The sequence below is a fragment of the Chlorocebus sabaeus genome, chromosome 14 (genome assembly GCF_047675955.1).
Source record: "Chlorocebus sabaeus isolate Y175 chromosome 14, mChlSab1.0.hap1, whole genome shotgun sequence".
NCBI lineage: Eukaryota > Metazoa > Chordata > Mammalia > Primates > Cercopithecidae > Chlorocebus > Chlorocebus sabaeus.
Window position 1 is genome coordinate 100,645,709 of NC_132917.1, and position 13,804 is coordinate 100,659,512.

General features: G+C 42.8%; 1 protein-coding gene across 3 annotated transcripts in view; it reads right to left on the reverse strand.

Moving 5' to 3' along the window:
- AFF3 (ALF transcription elongation factor 3) overlaps positions 1 to 13,804 on the reverse strand; it is a 620,869-nt gene that overhangs the window by 312,317 nt on the left and 294,748 nt on the right. For all 3 annotated transcript variants that reach the window (XM_008008177.3, XM_038004212.2, XM_038004211.2), the window contains one exon: positions 598 to 645. In XM_008008177.3, the coding sequence (XP_008006368.2) occupies positions 598 to 645 (48 nt within the window). The remainder of the gene's footprint in view (positions 1 to 597; positions 646 to 13,804) is intronic.

The window sequence follows — 13,804 nt, forward strand, 5'->3', positions numbered from 1 at the left end:
ATATCTGGGAAAACACTGACGTGGCAGAATAGCCCAACCTAAGTCAAGCTGGGCACGAAACTGGTTCAGGGAGGGAACCCACACTAGCCACAACGGTGATGAAAAGGAAGGGCTCGCAGAGGGTGACAGGGAGAATAACATGTGGAACAACAGAGAAATAAGAGCTCCAGATCCTCAACATTACCTCTTTGTCAAGTGCTTCTGATTCCAATTAAGTTTACAGGAAAAATAACCAGGCAACCCCTGCCTGACTCAAAAAAAGTGCAGACTATTAAAGGATGCTTTTAAACAGCAGGGTGATAAATGGGGCATCCAAATGCGAGCACCAGCATATTTTTCATCTAAATTCTCTCCTTCTGTCTTCCAGCTGATCACTTTAATAGGGTGTCACCTCAGCCTGTGCAGAGGTGCCCAGAGGGGGTGCAGCCGCTAGATTGCTAACAGAAGTGTTGTTTCAAAAACTTATATGACCACTCTCAGAAAACGTACATGTCAAACAACAGACTACGGGCTCCTTTATCATGGAGCCGCAGGTTTCCTTCCCATTTAGAGTCTATGTCCCACAGATTGGTAAGACTGTTTAAAGAATTATCTTACCCGGATTATTTCTTCAACACAGCTGTTGGTTTCTCCAGATCTACTCTCCTGAAAGCAAAGAAAAAAAAAATTAAGCCTGATGGAATAGATTGATGACCACACAGAAGACATGCAAGATTCCAAATGAGTGGCCCCCCGTGCCAAAAAAAATTCGAGTTACAGGTTGAGGGGATGCCTGACCTGGGACTGGCAGACAGGCTCTTTCCCTAACAGCTGGCTCCCATTGTGGCTGCTGCTCCCCCATCTCCGGCGACAGCACCATGCACGCACCCTGGAGGCTCAACTGTGGCCCCTGCAACCACACCCCTTACCCGGGATGGGCTCCTAGGGGTACAGAACGTGACCTGCAGGTATGAGCTCCATCCACCTTGGGCGCCATTAACGTGCAAAAACTGTGGCCTCCGCTATAACAGTGGATCCAATTTATCCACCAAATGCATGCCGTGGGCCTACCAAGTACCACAATGGTTGCTGCTGTTTAAGTAAAAGTCTGGTAGTTCCACCGTCCTCAGAGCCTTGGTTTACTGGTTTGATGGGCAGAAAACTGAAAGACCAAAAAGAGAAACATCCTCTGGATGTTGGCCTGGCATGTGGGGCGTCACGTTCGAGTCACTCGTTCTGTCACTCACGCTGCCCTCTGCTGTGCAGATTAAAGAAGTTCCGAGGCGCAGTGGCTTCAGGTCACAGCCGACTCGGGGGAGCATTTTAAGTTGCAGAGATACTACGTGTTTCCTGCTGGTTACACAGCCAAGAGTGTAGGATGTGGGTTGGTGGGGACACAGAAGCAGTGGATGCTGGTGCAAGTGCCTACCTGTGGTCTCAGGGAGATCACTTCTCTTGGTCCTACAATTCAAGGATGTCAACCTGAGAGGAGATGTCACTGTGACATCCTGGAATGAGGCTCTTCTCTGCAGTCTATTCTCCAAGCCCACTCTCCCTTCCTCCTCACTGTTCCCTCTCTACCAGGAATGCTATCTGCACCTTTCCTGGTTTTGCTAGTTAATTTCCTGAATTCATTCCTAGTTAGTTCCTAGTTAAGTCATCCTTCAGACAGCAGCTGATCCACAGCTTCCTCACAGCAGCCGCCCTGACCCTGGAGTGCTTGCCCACAGCAGCCTCCACTTCTTCAGAGCCCTCGCCAAGACTGCAACTCAATAATGAAGTCTCCAGTAATATCTCCTCCCTCTGAAACATCAGCTCCCTGGATTCTGGGGCTCCCTGTCTTCCAGCACCATGCTTCACACAGCACGGGGCACACCCCATAACTATTGGCTGGTGGTAGGTGTATGAAGAAATGAATGAGTTTACTGCCTGCAGTTCTGAGGGGCATGAGGCTCATCAGAATCAGCACTAGGATTTCAAACAATGTTACAAAAGCTCTACCAGGGACCGTGCCATCACACTCTCCGTGCCCTGTGTCTGCCAGCTCATTCCTTGTCCTGGGGAAGAACATTTCCTTTGAAATACTCTCCCCTTCACTCAAGTAAGGCGCCAGGGTGAAGGAAGATCCATGAGGCTTGAAAAGGTCCCACACGTGATCGAGACCTTCTCCTACCCAGAATTAAGGGATTTATCCAAGTCTTCCACCTAGGCTCAGAAAGTTTACATGACTTGCCCAAGGCCACACAGAGTTACCACATGGTAATCTCTGTCTGAACTTTTTTTTTGAGACCGAGTTTCGCTCTTGTGGCCCAGGCTGTAGTGCAATGGCATGATCTTGGCTCATTGCAACCTCTACCTCCTGGGTTCAAGCAATTCTTCTGCCTCAGCCTCCCAAGTAGCTGGGATTACAGGTTCCCACCACCATGCCCAGCTAATTTTTGTAATTTTAGTAGAGATAGGGTTTCACCATCTTGGCCAGGCTGGTCTCGAACTCCTGACTTCAGGTGATCCACTCGCCTCGGCCTCCCAAAGTGTTGGGATTACAGGCATGAGCCACCGTGCCTGGCCTGTTTTAACTTTTTGAGGAACTGTCAAATTGTTTTCCACAGTGGCTGTACCATTTTACATTCCCACCATCAATGTATGAGGGTTCTAATTTCTCCACCTTTTCACCAATACTTGCTATTTTATTCTACTTTATAATAGCTATCCTAGTGGATAAAAAATGGCATCTCATTGTGGCTTTGATCTGCATTTTCCTTTTTTTCTTTTGAGATGGAGTCTTGCTCTGTCACCCAGGCTGGAGTGCAGTGGCATGATCTTGCCTCCCAGCAACCCCTGCCTCCCAGGTTCAAGTGATTCTCTGGCCTCAGCCTCCCGAGTAGCTGGAACTACAGGCATGTGCCACGATGCCAGGCTAATTTTTGTATTTTTAGTAGAGATGGGGTTTCACCATGTTAGCCAGGCTGGTCTTGAACTCCTGACCTCGTGATCTGCCTGCCTTGGCCTCCCAAAGTGCTGAGATGACAGGCATGAGCCACTGGATCGGCATTGTCTTAACGACTAATGATGCTGAGCATCTTGTGTTTACTGATCATTCGTTTATCTTCTTTGGAGAAATGTTTATTCAAGTACTTTAACCATGTTGTAATCAGGTTGTCTTTTCATTGTTTTGTTATAGGAGTTCTTTGTATATTCTGGATATCAGACCCTTAGCAGGTATATGATTTACAAATACATTCTTCCAATGTATGGGTTATTTTTCATGCTCTTGGCAGTGTTCATGGATGCACAAAACTTTAATTTTGATGAAGTCCAATTTATCTGATTTTTTCTTCTGCTGTTCGAGCTTTTGAGTATCATATCTAAGAAAACATTGCTAAATTCAAGCCATGAAAATTTCCCTTTATGTTTATTTTCTTTCAAGAGTTTTACAGACAGTTTTAGCTCTTTCATATAGGTCTTTGATACAATCGTCTGGGAACTTTTAGGTGAAGTTTATTTTCTTGTGGATTATTTGGTGAATTTTCGTTAAAACAGGAATGTTACCTTCTTGCTTCATTCTAGTCTCATCATTAAAAGACCAACAACACAATGTGCAAGGCACAGTCACCGTTACGAGTAGTGCATGAAGATAACATGCATATCTATCCTTACAAGCCAAGAAAAAGAGTGTTCAACGTCATGACACCAGTGCTTTTACTAACACTTCACACCCTTTCCTATACTCATCCTTCCTTCTGTGTTCCCAAAAGCTTCAGCTGGCCACACACTTACTACAAGCTTTCACTCCCATTCCCAATTCCTTGCCCCGGGACTGCTCTGGAAACGCCACCATTCCGACACTCTGATAAAACTAGATTAGAAAGCTCTTTTGGAACCTGATCCTCTTCCAGGGAAGCCTGAGGTGACCATCACAAAGGTTATATAGGAAAGTCTCAGTCAGACCAGGGTTTGATGGTCATCGGAAGAAAGATTTCCTTTGGCGTTCATAGTGGGAATGAGTGGTCTGAATTAGAAAATCTACTGTCAAACCTACAGAATCATTAATCATGTCTCTTATCCTACTTCTAAGTCCCAACCATTTCCTGCTGTGTCACATGCTGGCAGGGCAAATGCTGAATTTTCAATGTGCTTTCTGTTTTCTACCATAAAACAATTAATCAAAAAAATACTTGACCTCAGGTCCTCCTGGTGGAATCACCCAGATATAACAGCATACTAAAAAGACTCTTCAGATTAAACTTTGGGTTTGAATCCTTAAAGCTAAGCTTCCCTGAATACCACACTTTAATTTCTTTTGATGTAGTGTATATAAATGACAGGTTGCTTTTATAACTATCTGTTTTACAATCCTATAAGTTTCAACTATTCTACTCTAATAAGGAAATGCACTGAGAGAGAAATGCAGGATAGATGCCCTATTAGACACTTCTCTCATCACTGGAGACACAGATGTAGGCTCTTTACACTAAGTCATCTCTATGGAAGCTCCAACCACAAGCCTTGATGGTCTGGACAGACATCATTTCCTACTAGGAAGGCCCTTTGTAAAGCTAAGGAGGCAGCAGAAATGAGGCCAGGATCAGGGACTTCTAACGACAGTCTCAGGAAGTCCTGGCCTTAAATTACAGCATGGACAGTCTTTGGCAGAGGAGCCTCTTGAGTCTTTTCAGAACCCTGAGAAATGTTCTGGGGACTCAAGAAGAGTACCACATTGGTTTGAATCTCCAGGACCACACTTAGACTGGAGTGAATCCATGGGCTACAGTATCATAGAAAATCTGAATGGGAAAGAACCTTGGAGCTCCTTTCAGGCCAAGTCAATGACTTTAACAGATGGAGACACCGTGGCTCAGAGAAGTGAAGGGCTCTGTCCAAAAATCATTGTGGCAGCAAGGCACAGTTGAGGCAGAATCCACTCACATTTCAACACCAGCTCATTGAGTTCTCTACTATCTCATGCTGTCTCCCTCAGCTTAATCCCTAGAGCTGGCTCATGTTGAGGTAACTTGCATGATCATAGCATGAAAATCAAAGAATGCAGATAGTATTGGGGTAAATTTCCTTTTTCTTTCCATGTGGCAAATTACTCAATGCTTGACCATTGCCTCTCACTAGCTAATCTCCAACACCACACGTGTAGACCAAGGGGGAAGAGAGGAGAGGGGAAGTAGAGAGAAAAAGTCAAATCTACTACCCATTTGTGACATTAAAAAATAAGGGATAAGGGTTTGTGTCCTTAGAATGAGGAGGATGGAATTCCACCTCATCTTCTCCAAATATACAGAAAGGGTAGGTAGATTGATAAGGTTGGGGTTGGGGAATCTGGGGGACCTTTTACCTTCTTGAGGTCTTTCTCAAACCTGGTTTCAGCTGCAGTTGTGTGCTGACTGTGATTATATTTACATTTTGAAAACTTTCCATGTTTATAAACAAGATTAAAATATGCATGTAATTTACGTCTCCAAATTCGTGTTTATATTTTTCACAATAAAGTTATTGCTTTCCTTGGAAAGGTACCCACTGAGAAGGAGGGCTGCACAACGCACATTTTAATTACTCTGTATTTTTTCAGGGTTTGTAGCTGTTGTTTCACGCTGAGTTGCTGAGCCGTTGCTCCGTATTTACCCTGACTTTGATGAACCCACCTCATTTTCCTATCATTACATTTTGAAATCTGTCATAACAGTCTCACCTCACTGCACCTCCAACTAAACTTCAATTAAAAGCTAGCAACCCTAGCTGATTCTCCTACTCTACAGCGCTGCCTATCATGTGATTTCCCTAAGTCCTACCACTTACATGTACATGCCACACACTGCCAGGAAATGTACAGAACTACGCTGTGGGTAAGTATAGCTCAGGGAATAGCCAGGAGCATCCCATCCCCGATGGCGGAAGTCCCTAATGACCATGCCAAGCACAGAATATGGGAAGAAGCAGGGCTTAAGAAAAAAGAGTGTGATCAAATCAGTGGGAAATGGCCTTTCATTGCAGGGACGGGCTGCACGCATCCTCGTTTCTGAAAATAGTTTAACTCTTTATCAGACACATTTCAGGCGGAATTTCCATTCTAAAATACTACAACTTTCACGTCACAATGCCTTTGCTTATCTTCAAGCACTCAAAGACCATCAAGTGTTTAGAAATTGCATATCCCATGTACACTCTTAAACACTCCTGCAGAAATATTTTTAAATCAATCTAGTCTTGATTTATCAAAAAACTGACATACAAAAAGCTAGGTATGCCGTCAACACTGCAAAAGCATTGGCGAGGATCTGAGCTCAAATGCAGGGACCACCATAAGCCCACGGGAAACCCATCCCTACAACTATGTCTCCTGCCTTACCTTGAAGGATAGGGTCACCTGTGAACAGAGGCCGACAGCCAGTTCTCTCCCAAATTCAGCCTGTCTCACACCTAACCTGCACCATCCCCTACCATGGGATTCACTCTGCTCCCAATCCCCAAGCTAGAAGCCCAGCTGTCTCTGCTCTCCCTCTGATCCTGCTGTCTACACCATCATCTACATATGTAGATGAGGAAAATGCAGAGGAAAAAGACACAAACAGCCAGGGCTTTAACAGAGCACCAAAATAAGACACACTAGGGAAAAGGAAGAGAAAATACAATTATTACAGTTCGAAGTATTTAATCCGTCCCTATTTTTCCTAACGGACAAAGAAGACAAAAGCTCAGCTTTAATACTCAATTTAAGGGTCTTTTTAAATTACTGTATCACCAAGGGAAAATAAGTCAACTGTATTCATATCAGTTTACAGAGTTTTCATCATAAACCTAGAAAAACTGAAAAGACTCCACTGTTATTTTAAAATCAGGTTAATAATTATATGAGTTGAATATAAACGAAACAGTCAAATCTCAATAGCTCTTCTGTGTAGCAGTAATAAACAGTTTAAAAATATTTTAAAATCCCATCCATAATTTAAGAGAAATAAATAAGGATAACCTCAACAAGAAATGTTTGAGATTTGTTTTTAAAACTTCAGAGTTAGCCAGGCGTGATGGTGTCTGTAGTCCCAGCTACTCTGGAGGCTGAGGCAAGAGAATTGCTTGAACCCAGGAGGTGGAGGTTACAGTGAGCCAAGAGTGCGTCACTGCACTCCAGCCTGGATGACAAAGTGAGACTCCATCTCAAAAACAACAACAACAAAAACAAAAAAAACAAACAAAAAAAGGAAAATAAAAAACTTTCGAGTTTTACTGAAAGATACAAAACAAGACCTGAAAGGGACTGAGCTAGACTTCTCAGATACCTCCCAATTCCAGTGTATGGTATAAAGTCAAATCAATATATGAACAGGAACAAACCACAAACTACATTAACTTTAAAAAAAGTATTGAGGCAGGCGGGGCGTGGTGGCTCACGCCTGTAATCCCAGCACTTTGGGAGGCCAAGACGGGTGGATCACAAGGTCAGGAGTTCAAGACCATCCTGACTAACCCGGTGAAACCCCATCTCTACTAAAAATACAAAAAATTAGCCGGGCGAGGTGGCGGGCGCCTGTAGTCCCAGCTACTCGGGAGGCTGAGGTAGGAGAATGGCGGGAACCTGGGAGGCAGAGCTTGCGGTGAGCTGGGATCCGGCCACTGCACTCCAGCCTGGGCGACAGAGCAAGACTCCATCTCAAAAGAAAAAAAAAAGTATTGAGGCAAAATTCAAGTAACATAAAATTTACCATTTTAAAGTAAACAATTCAGGGGCATTTAATACATTCACAATGTTGTAAACCATAATCACCTCTATTTGGTTCTGAACTATTTCCAGTTTCAAAGTAAAACCCTGTACACAATGAGTACATTCCCCATTCCCCAACAATATAAGAACTTTCTCTTTCTTTTTTTTTTTTTTTGAGACAGAGTCTTGCTCTGTCTCCCAGGATAGAGCACAGCGGTGCCATCTCGGCTCACTGCAACCTCTGCCTCCCGGGTTCAAGTGATTCTCCTGCCTCAGCCTCCTGAGCAGCTGGGATTACAGGCATGCATCACCATGCTCTAATTTTTGTATTTTTAGTAGAGATGGTGTTTCACCATGTTGACCAGGCTGGTCTCAAACTCTTGACCTCAGGTGATCCACCCGCCTCTGCCTCCCAAAGTGCTGGGATTACAGGCGTGAGCCACTGTACCTGGGCTACTTTTTACAATGGTTTTGCTGTATTAAAACATTTTACACTGCACTGAAGAGAAGAAAATGTGAAAATGTTCATGGGTGCCATCTGCTTGTATTGGTAGATTTTCCAGTGGATGTGCTGCCTCTCGTTTACGTATTTCTGACCAGTTCCTAGCAGAGAACTCAGTACAACAGAGCAGGCATTCGATTATATTTGTTGAATGAATAAATAAATTAGTAGCCAATACACTAAAAAAAAAAAAAAAAGACTATTTACAAAATGAAAGTCCTAAACTTTATAACGCTGGTTACCTACATTACAAAGAAATGTCTTTGCTTTATCCAAAAACTACAAGAGCAGCAAACCATCAATGTTCTAAATTCTTAGAACACCAACATTTATTTACTTCATTAAAATTAGACTTATATCCATTAAGTACAGAAACCATTAGTAAGTCATTTGACTTCCCCAATTCCCACATTGGTACCTGTAAATTAGAGAGTAAGTATTAACCTTCTATTAGCAGACAATATTTTTAAAGAGCTAATAATTTTCTATCAGATATTTAGCAACAGGACGAGGTGTTTCAATTATGTTATTATATTTATGAACTGAAATTAGTGATCTGAATCAGAACTTGTAGTTAAAAGCGTATTTGGTTTTCAGAAAGTTAAGTGGTCTGTCAGTGTGCTGACGATGTCAAGAACCTATTGATGGCACAAAGAGATGAGAGATGAGAAGCAGAGAGAGCGATTTCATATCCTGATCACTAACTGATATCGAGTGCTTATCCACAGGGTCATGTCTCAAAAAAGTGCCGCAGTACTGTCTACTGGGGTCGTCTTCCACACTGCTCTGTCAACACTGGGAGAAGAAACCACGTTACAGGGCTTCCCACTTGCAACTTGACATTGACGAGAATACTTTAAGATTTCTGTGTTCTTTCACCTAAAACCCCGCAGTCATTAATTTTACCAAGAAGATCACACAGGTTCAGGCAGGAGTGACAATGCCGAAGTCATTTAACTCTCACATTACAGGCAAACTTCAGTGAGACTTTGTACATGTACCATTTCCTCTTGACCATTTTCCTGAATCTTTAATTAAATTAATTAATTAATTTATTTGTTTATTTTGAGACGAAGTCTTGCTCTGTCGCCCAGGCTGGAGTGCAGTGGTGCCATCTCGGCTCACTGCAAGCTCCGCCTCCCAGGTTCATGCCATTCTCCTGCCTCAGCCTCCCGAGTAGCTGGGACTACAGGTGCCCGCCACCATGCCTGGCTAATTTTTTTGTATTTTTAGTAGAGACGGGGTTTCACCGTGTTAGCCAGGATGGTCTCGATCTTCTGGCCTCGTGATCTGTGCACCTTGGCCTCCCAAAGTGCTGGGATTACAGGCGTGAGCCACCGCACTCGGCCTGTTTACTTATTTTTGAGACAGAGTTTGGCTCTTGTTGCCCAGGCTGGAGTGCAATGGGGTGATCTTGGCTCACTGCAACCTCTGCTTCCCGGGTTCAAATGATTCGCCTGCCCCAGCCTCCTGAGTAGCTGGGATTATAGGCACACACCACCACGCCCAGTTAATTTTTGTATTTTTAGTAGAGATGAGGTTTCACCATGTTGACCAGGTTAGTCTCGAACTCCTGACCTCAGGTGGTCTGCCCGCCTCGGCCTCCCAAAGTGCTGGGATTACAGGTGTGAGCCACTGCGCCTGGGCGAACATTTTCCTGATTCTTTATATAATTCCGTTTATGTAATCTAATATTCTTTTTTTAAGGGATGGTAGGAAATGTACACGAAAACACATCTGATTATCACTTATTTTCAGTTTTCTAATCATGAAATTCTGAACACAAAAGCTTGCAAGACAAACAGAGTAATCTAACGTGGCTGAAGAAACTAACCATTTAAAGATCCTACTTAGCACCGCTCTAATTTGTGTTCCATAGTAAGATGGATAATCAATTCCCTTTTAGCCATGAATGGAAATGACCACTGCAAATGGCAAAAGTGCTGCTGCGTATTTGACGATATTCTATTTGGCACATTCTATTAATTTTATTTAAGCATTTTGCTAAAAGACATAAAGAGCAGATTCACAAATCACCCTTTCTATGTCATGTTCTTTATGGATCTTTCTCTCCATTATCATCTGACCTTCCGAACGGGGTCTCAGCTCTTCCCGATCCTCAGAACAGAGCTCATTCTGCATACTCAACACTGGCCATTTCTATGTATGCTCTCTGAGGTGATACGCTAGAAATAAATGCTGAATAAATGAATCCAGCTGAAATCAGCCAGAGCACAGGAGAGAAGGCTTATCTGAGAGGTGGGAGCAGGTAGCACTGGAAAACATGAGTGAGAAACTGGCACTTTTATTTTTATTGGCTGTTGAGGAATTTTTCAATACTCCAAGTTTTATATTTTTAAATCAATCTACCTATAACACCCTAAAGATTTTCTTCTTTTAAAATTTATGAACATTTATAGCATTTTCATTCTTTTTAAAATTATTTTTTATTTTTACTTTTTTTTTTTTTTTTTTTGAGACAGAGTTTCACTCATTGGCCAGCCTGGAGTGCAATAGCATGATCTTGGCTCACTGCAACCTCTGCCTCCTAGGTTCAAGCAATGCTCCCGCCTCAGCCTCCAGAGTAGCTGGGATTACAGGCACCTGCCACCATGCCCAGCTAATTTTTGTATTTTCGGGAGAAACGGGGTTTCACCATGTTGGCCAGGCTGGTCTCGAACTCCTGACCTTTGGCTCATGCCTGTAATCCCAGCACTTTGGGAGGCTGAGGCGGTTGCGTTTTCATTCTTTATTCTACTGGTGTAGCTTTACTGTTAGTCTTGGAAAATAGTTGCAGGATATGAAGAGAGCTATTATAGTAGCAATCTGTTTTATCTTTTCCCTTCTACTCCCATAAAATGTTCAGATTCTTGAAAAACAAGGTGTGTGTCCCAGTAAAAGGCAGAGTGAGTCCTTCTGCTTGTAGAACTTGGGGTATACGGGGCTGAACTCAGATATTAATCCTCACATGTGTCCCCTCTCCTTTTTCAGAGCTGGCTTCAGAACGTCTCAGCAGTGACTGCTGACCATGGAATTTTCACATAAAACATCACCAGCTAAAGTTAGCCCCAGGTGATCCTGCTCAGCAGCTCAGAAGGGAAGGGAGCTTCAGAACTGCTTTCTATCATCATTCCAAAGCCTCTGGGTGGGACCCAAGGAGAAGACAATCTGTATCTTGACGCCCACACTAGTATAAGAAAACTCCATGGTATTGTAATCCAAAGGGAGAAAAAAATGGTTGTACAAAAGGGTCAAAAAGAAATAGACATCAGAGGCCAGGTGCGGTGGCTTATGCCTGTAATCCCAGCACTTTGGAGGCCGACATGGGAGGATCACCTGAGGTCAGGAGTTCAAGACCAGCAAACATGCTGAAATCCTGTCTCTACTAAAATTAGCTGGGCATGGTGGTGTGTGCCAGTAATCCAAGCTACCTGGGAGGTTGAGGTGGGAGAATCGCTTGAACCTGGGAGGCACAGGTTACTGTGAGCCAAGGTCATGTTGGTGCACTCCAGTGTGAGTGACAGAGCCAGACTCTGTCAAAAAAAAACAAACAAAAAAAGACACCACAAGTAAAATATGCTCAGATTATTCCGGCATGATTCTATTTGGACAGAATGCAGGACATCCCCTCTTCAATGCCACCTAACACCGTGTGGGGGATCCTCCAAGTACAGGGAAGAGCTGGAAAGAAAACCACGTGCTTAGGTCACTTTTTGGCTTCACAACCTTTGGCTTCTCTCAAGAGAATATTAGAGTATAGAATTGATCATAAGGCAAATTTCTGCACCAACAACTTACCTTTCCAACAGAGAAAAGTTTGTGTTTACTGAATATGAAATAAATTAATTAAAAAGGCTTGTAATCCAACTAAAACACACCCAGGATGATGCTGGAACAATCTAACAAAAAAATGACATAACAAAATGTTGTGATAAACACTCATAAGAGCAGTCAAAATTAAGTCAGTAAGTGTAAATGAAAAACTGTCATGGTTATTTTCTATCTAATGCCATGACTTAAAGGCTTACAGAAAAATAAAATAATAATCATTCAGTTATCTCTCAAATCTCCTCTCCAACATAATCACGCTAAGGAATAATAATGTGCTTGATTATAGACTTGATTTCTAGCACTGGGAAAATAGATGGTTTTTAGAAACTACTTCCATTAGGCTAAGAAGAGAGGACACTTGGAAACCTAGCAATAGCAAAGGAGTAAATCATACAGACTATTTAATGTAACATGCAACCAAATGGGGGACATGGAGAATCTGCAAGGTAGTCTAAAAAGTGTCTACTTTTAGTAGTCTACTGCTTAGGTAGATGGTGTAGTGTGAAATGGTACAAAATCAACGGATGACAGAGAAAAGCATGATTCCACTTCTGCCTCGCTTCTGCCTGCGCACCATAAACCATCCTCAAAGTTACAAGCAGGACAAATTAAGAAAGGGCGCACCCCAGTTAGGTGGCAATAGTAAGAGAATGTTTTAAGCACTTTACATGGCAGCCCCAGAGAAAACAGCACCCATGGCATCGGAGGGACCGGCAGACACAGTCACAGAACAACTCTCTAAAAGAAACCACAGCCGGGAAAAGCAAATGTCCTAGCTCTTCCCTAAGATAGCATCCCCAAATTGCAGACTAATTTGCTGCTGGGTCCCCCAAATCACCAGAGGCTGTGTGGTGCAGTAGGCAGGAACATGGGCCTTTGCAAACCCAATTCTGCCATTAGTTACATGTGTCCCTGCAGTGGGGGCATCATCTGATTTCTCTAGACCATACGTTTTTCGTTTGTAGAACTGAGACAGTAACAGCACCTACCAAATGTGAGGGCTAAAAATGAGGCAACGCATATAAAGCATTTACAAGGTGCCTACTACACAACAGCTGAGCAGTATAGAAGTACAATTATTTTATTTTAGAATTACACAGAAAGTATTTTCGTATTTAGAAAAGAAAGCAATGATTACTAGGAGGCAACAAGAGGTCACAAGAACCAGATGATGATATCTCTACCATTTTCCTCTGGTTTTGAATATAATGTGTTTAGATTTCTGCAAGATTGATTTCCCAGTGGGTAGAAGGACATGATGGATTGGTTGCTCACATAGCTGGACGGACTGGTCGCTAACTGAACAGCCATGCCTAAGAAGTATTGTTCAACATACTTTACTGTGTGCTTACTGTGTTTCTGGCATGTCCTATATGCTAGGGATTCATAAGTGAGTAAGACAGACAAAAATTCCTATCCTCATGGAGTTTATATTGTAATGAAATATAAACAGTAAAATAATAAATAAATTATACCGTATAGCAGAATATGAAATGTTATGGGGAAAAATTAGACCAGGGTAAGGGTTTGGGAGTGTGGGATAAAGCTTTGTGCTTGTAACCTGTCTGTCAAATAAACATGCTATCTGACAACCAAGACACAGTATAAGCCCCAGGCTGTTAGCCTCCTCCCCTCTTCCTACCTATAAACCTATAGTATTTTTTCCCTTCCACTATGAGAACTTCATTATTCTGAGCCATAATTGCGTGTTTAATGTTTACCTTTGTCGCTAAGCTGAAAGCTCCAGAGTCTAGGGACAACAGCAAGACCGAGGAAGGGTCTCAGCA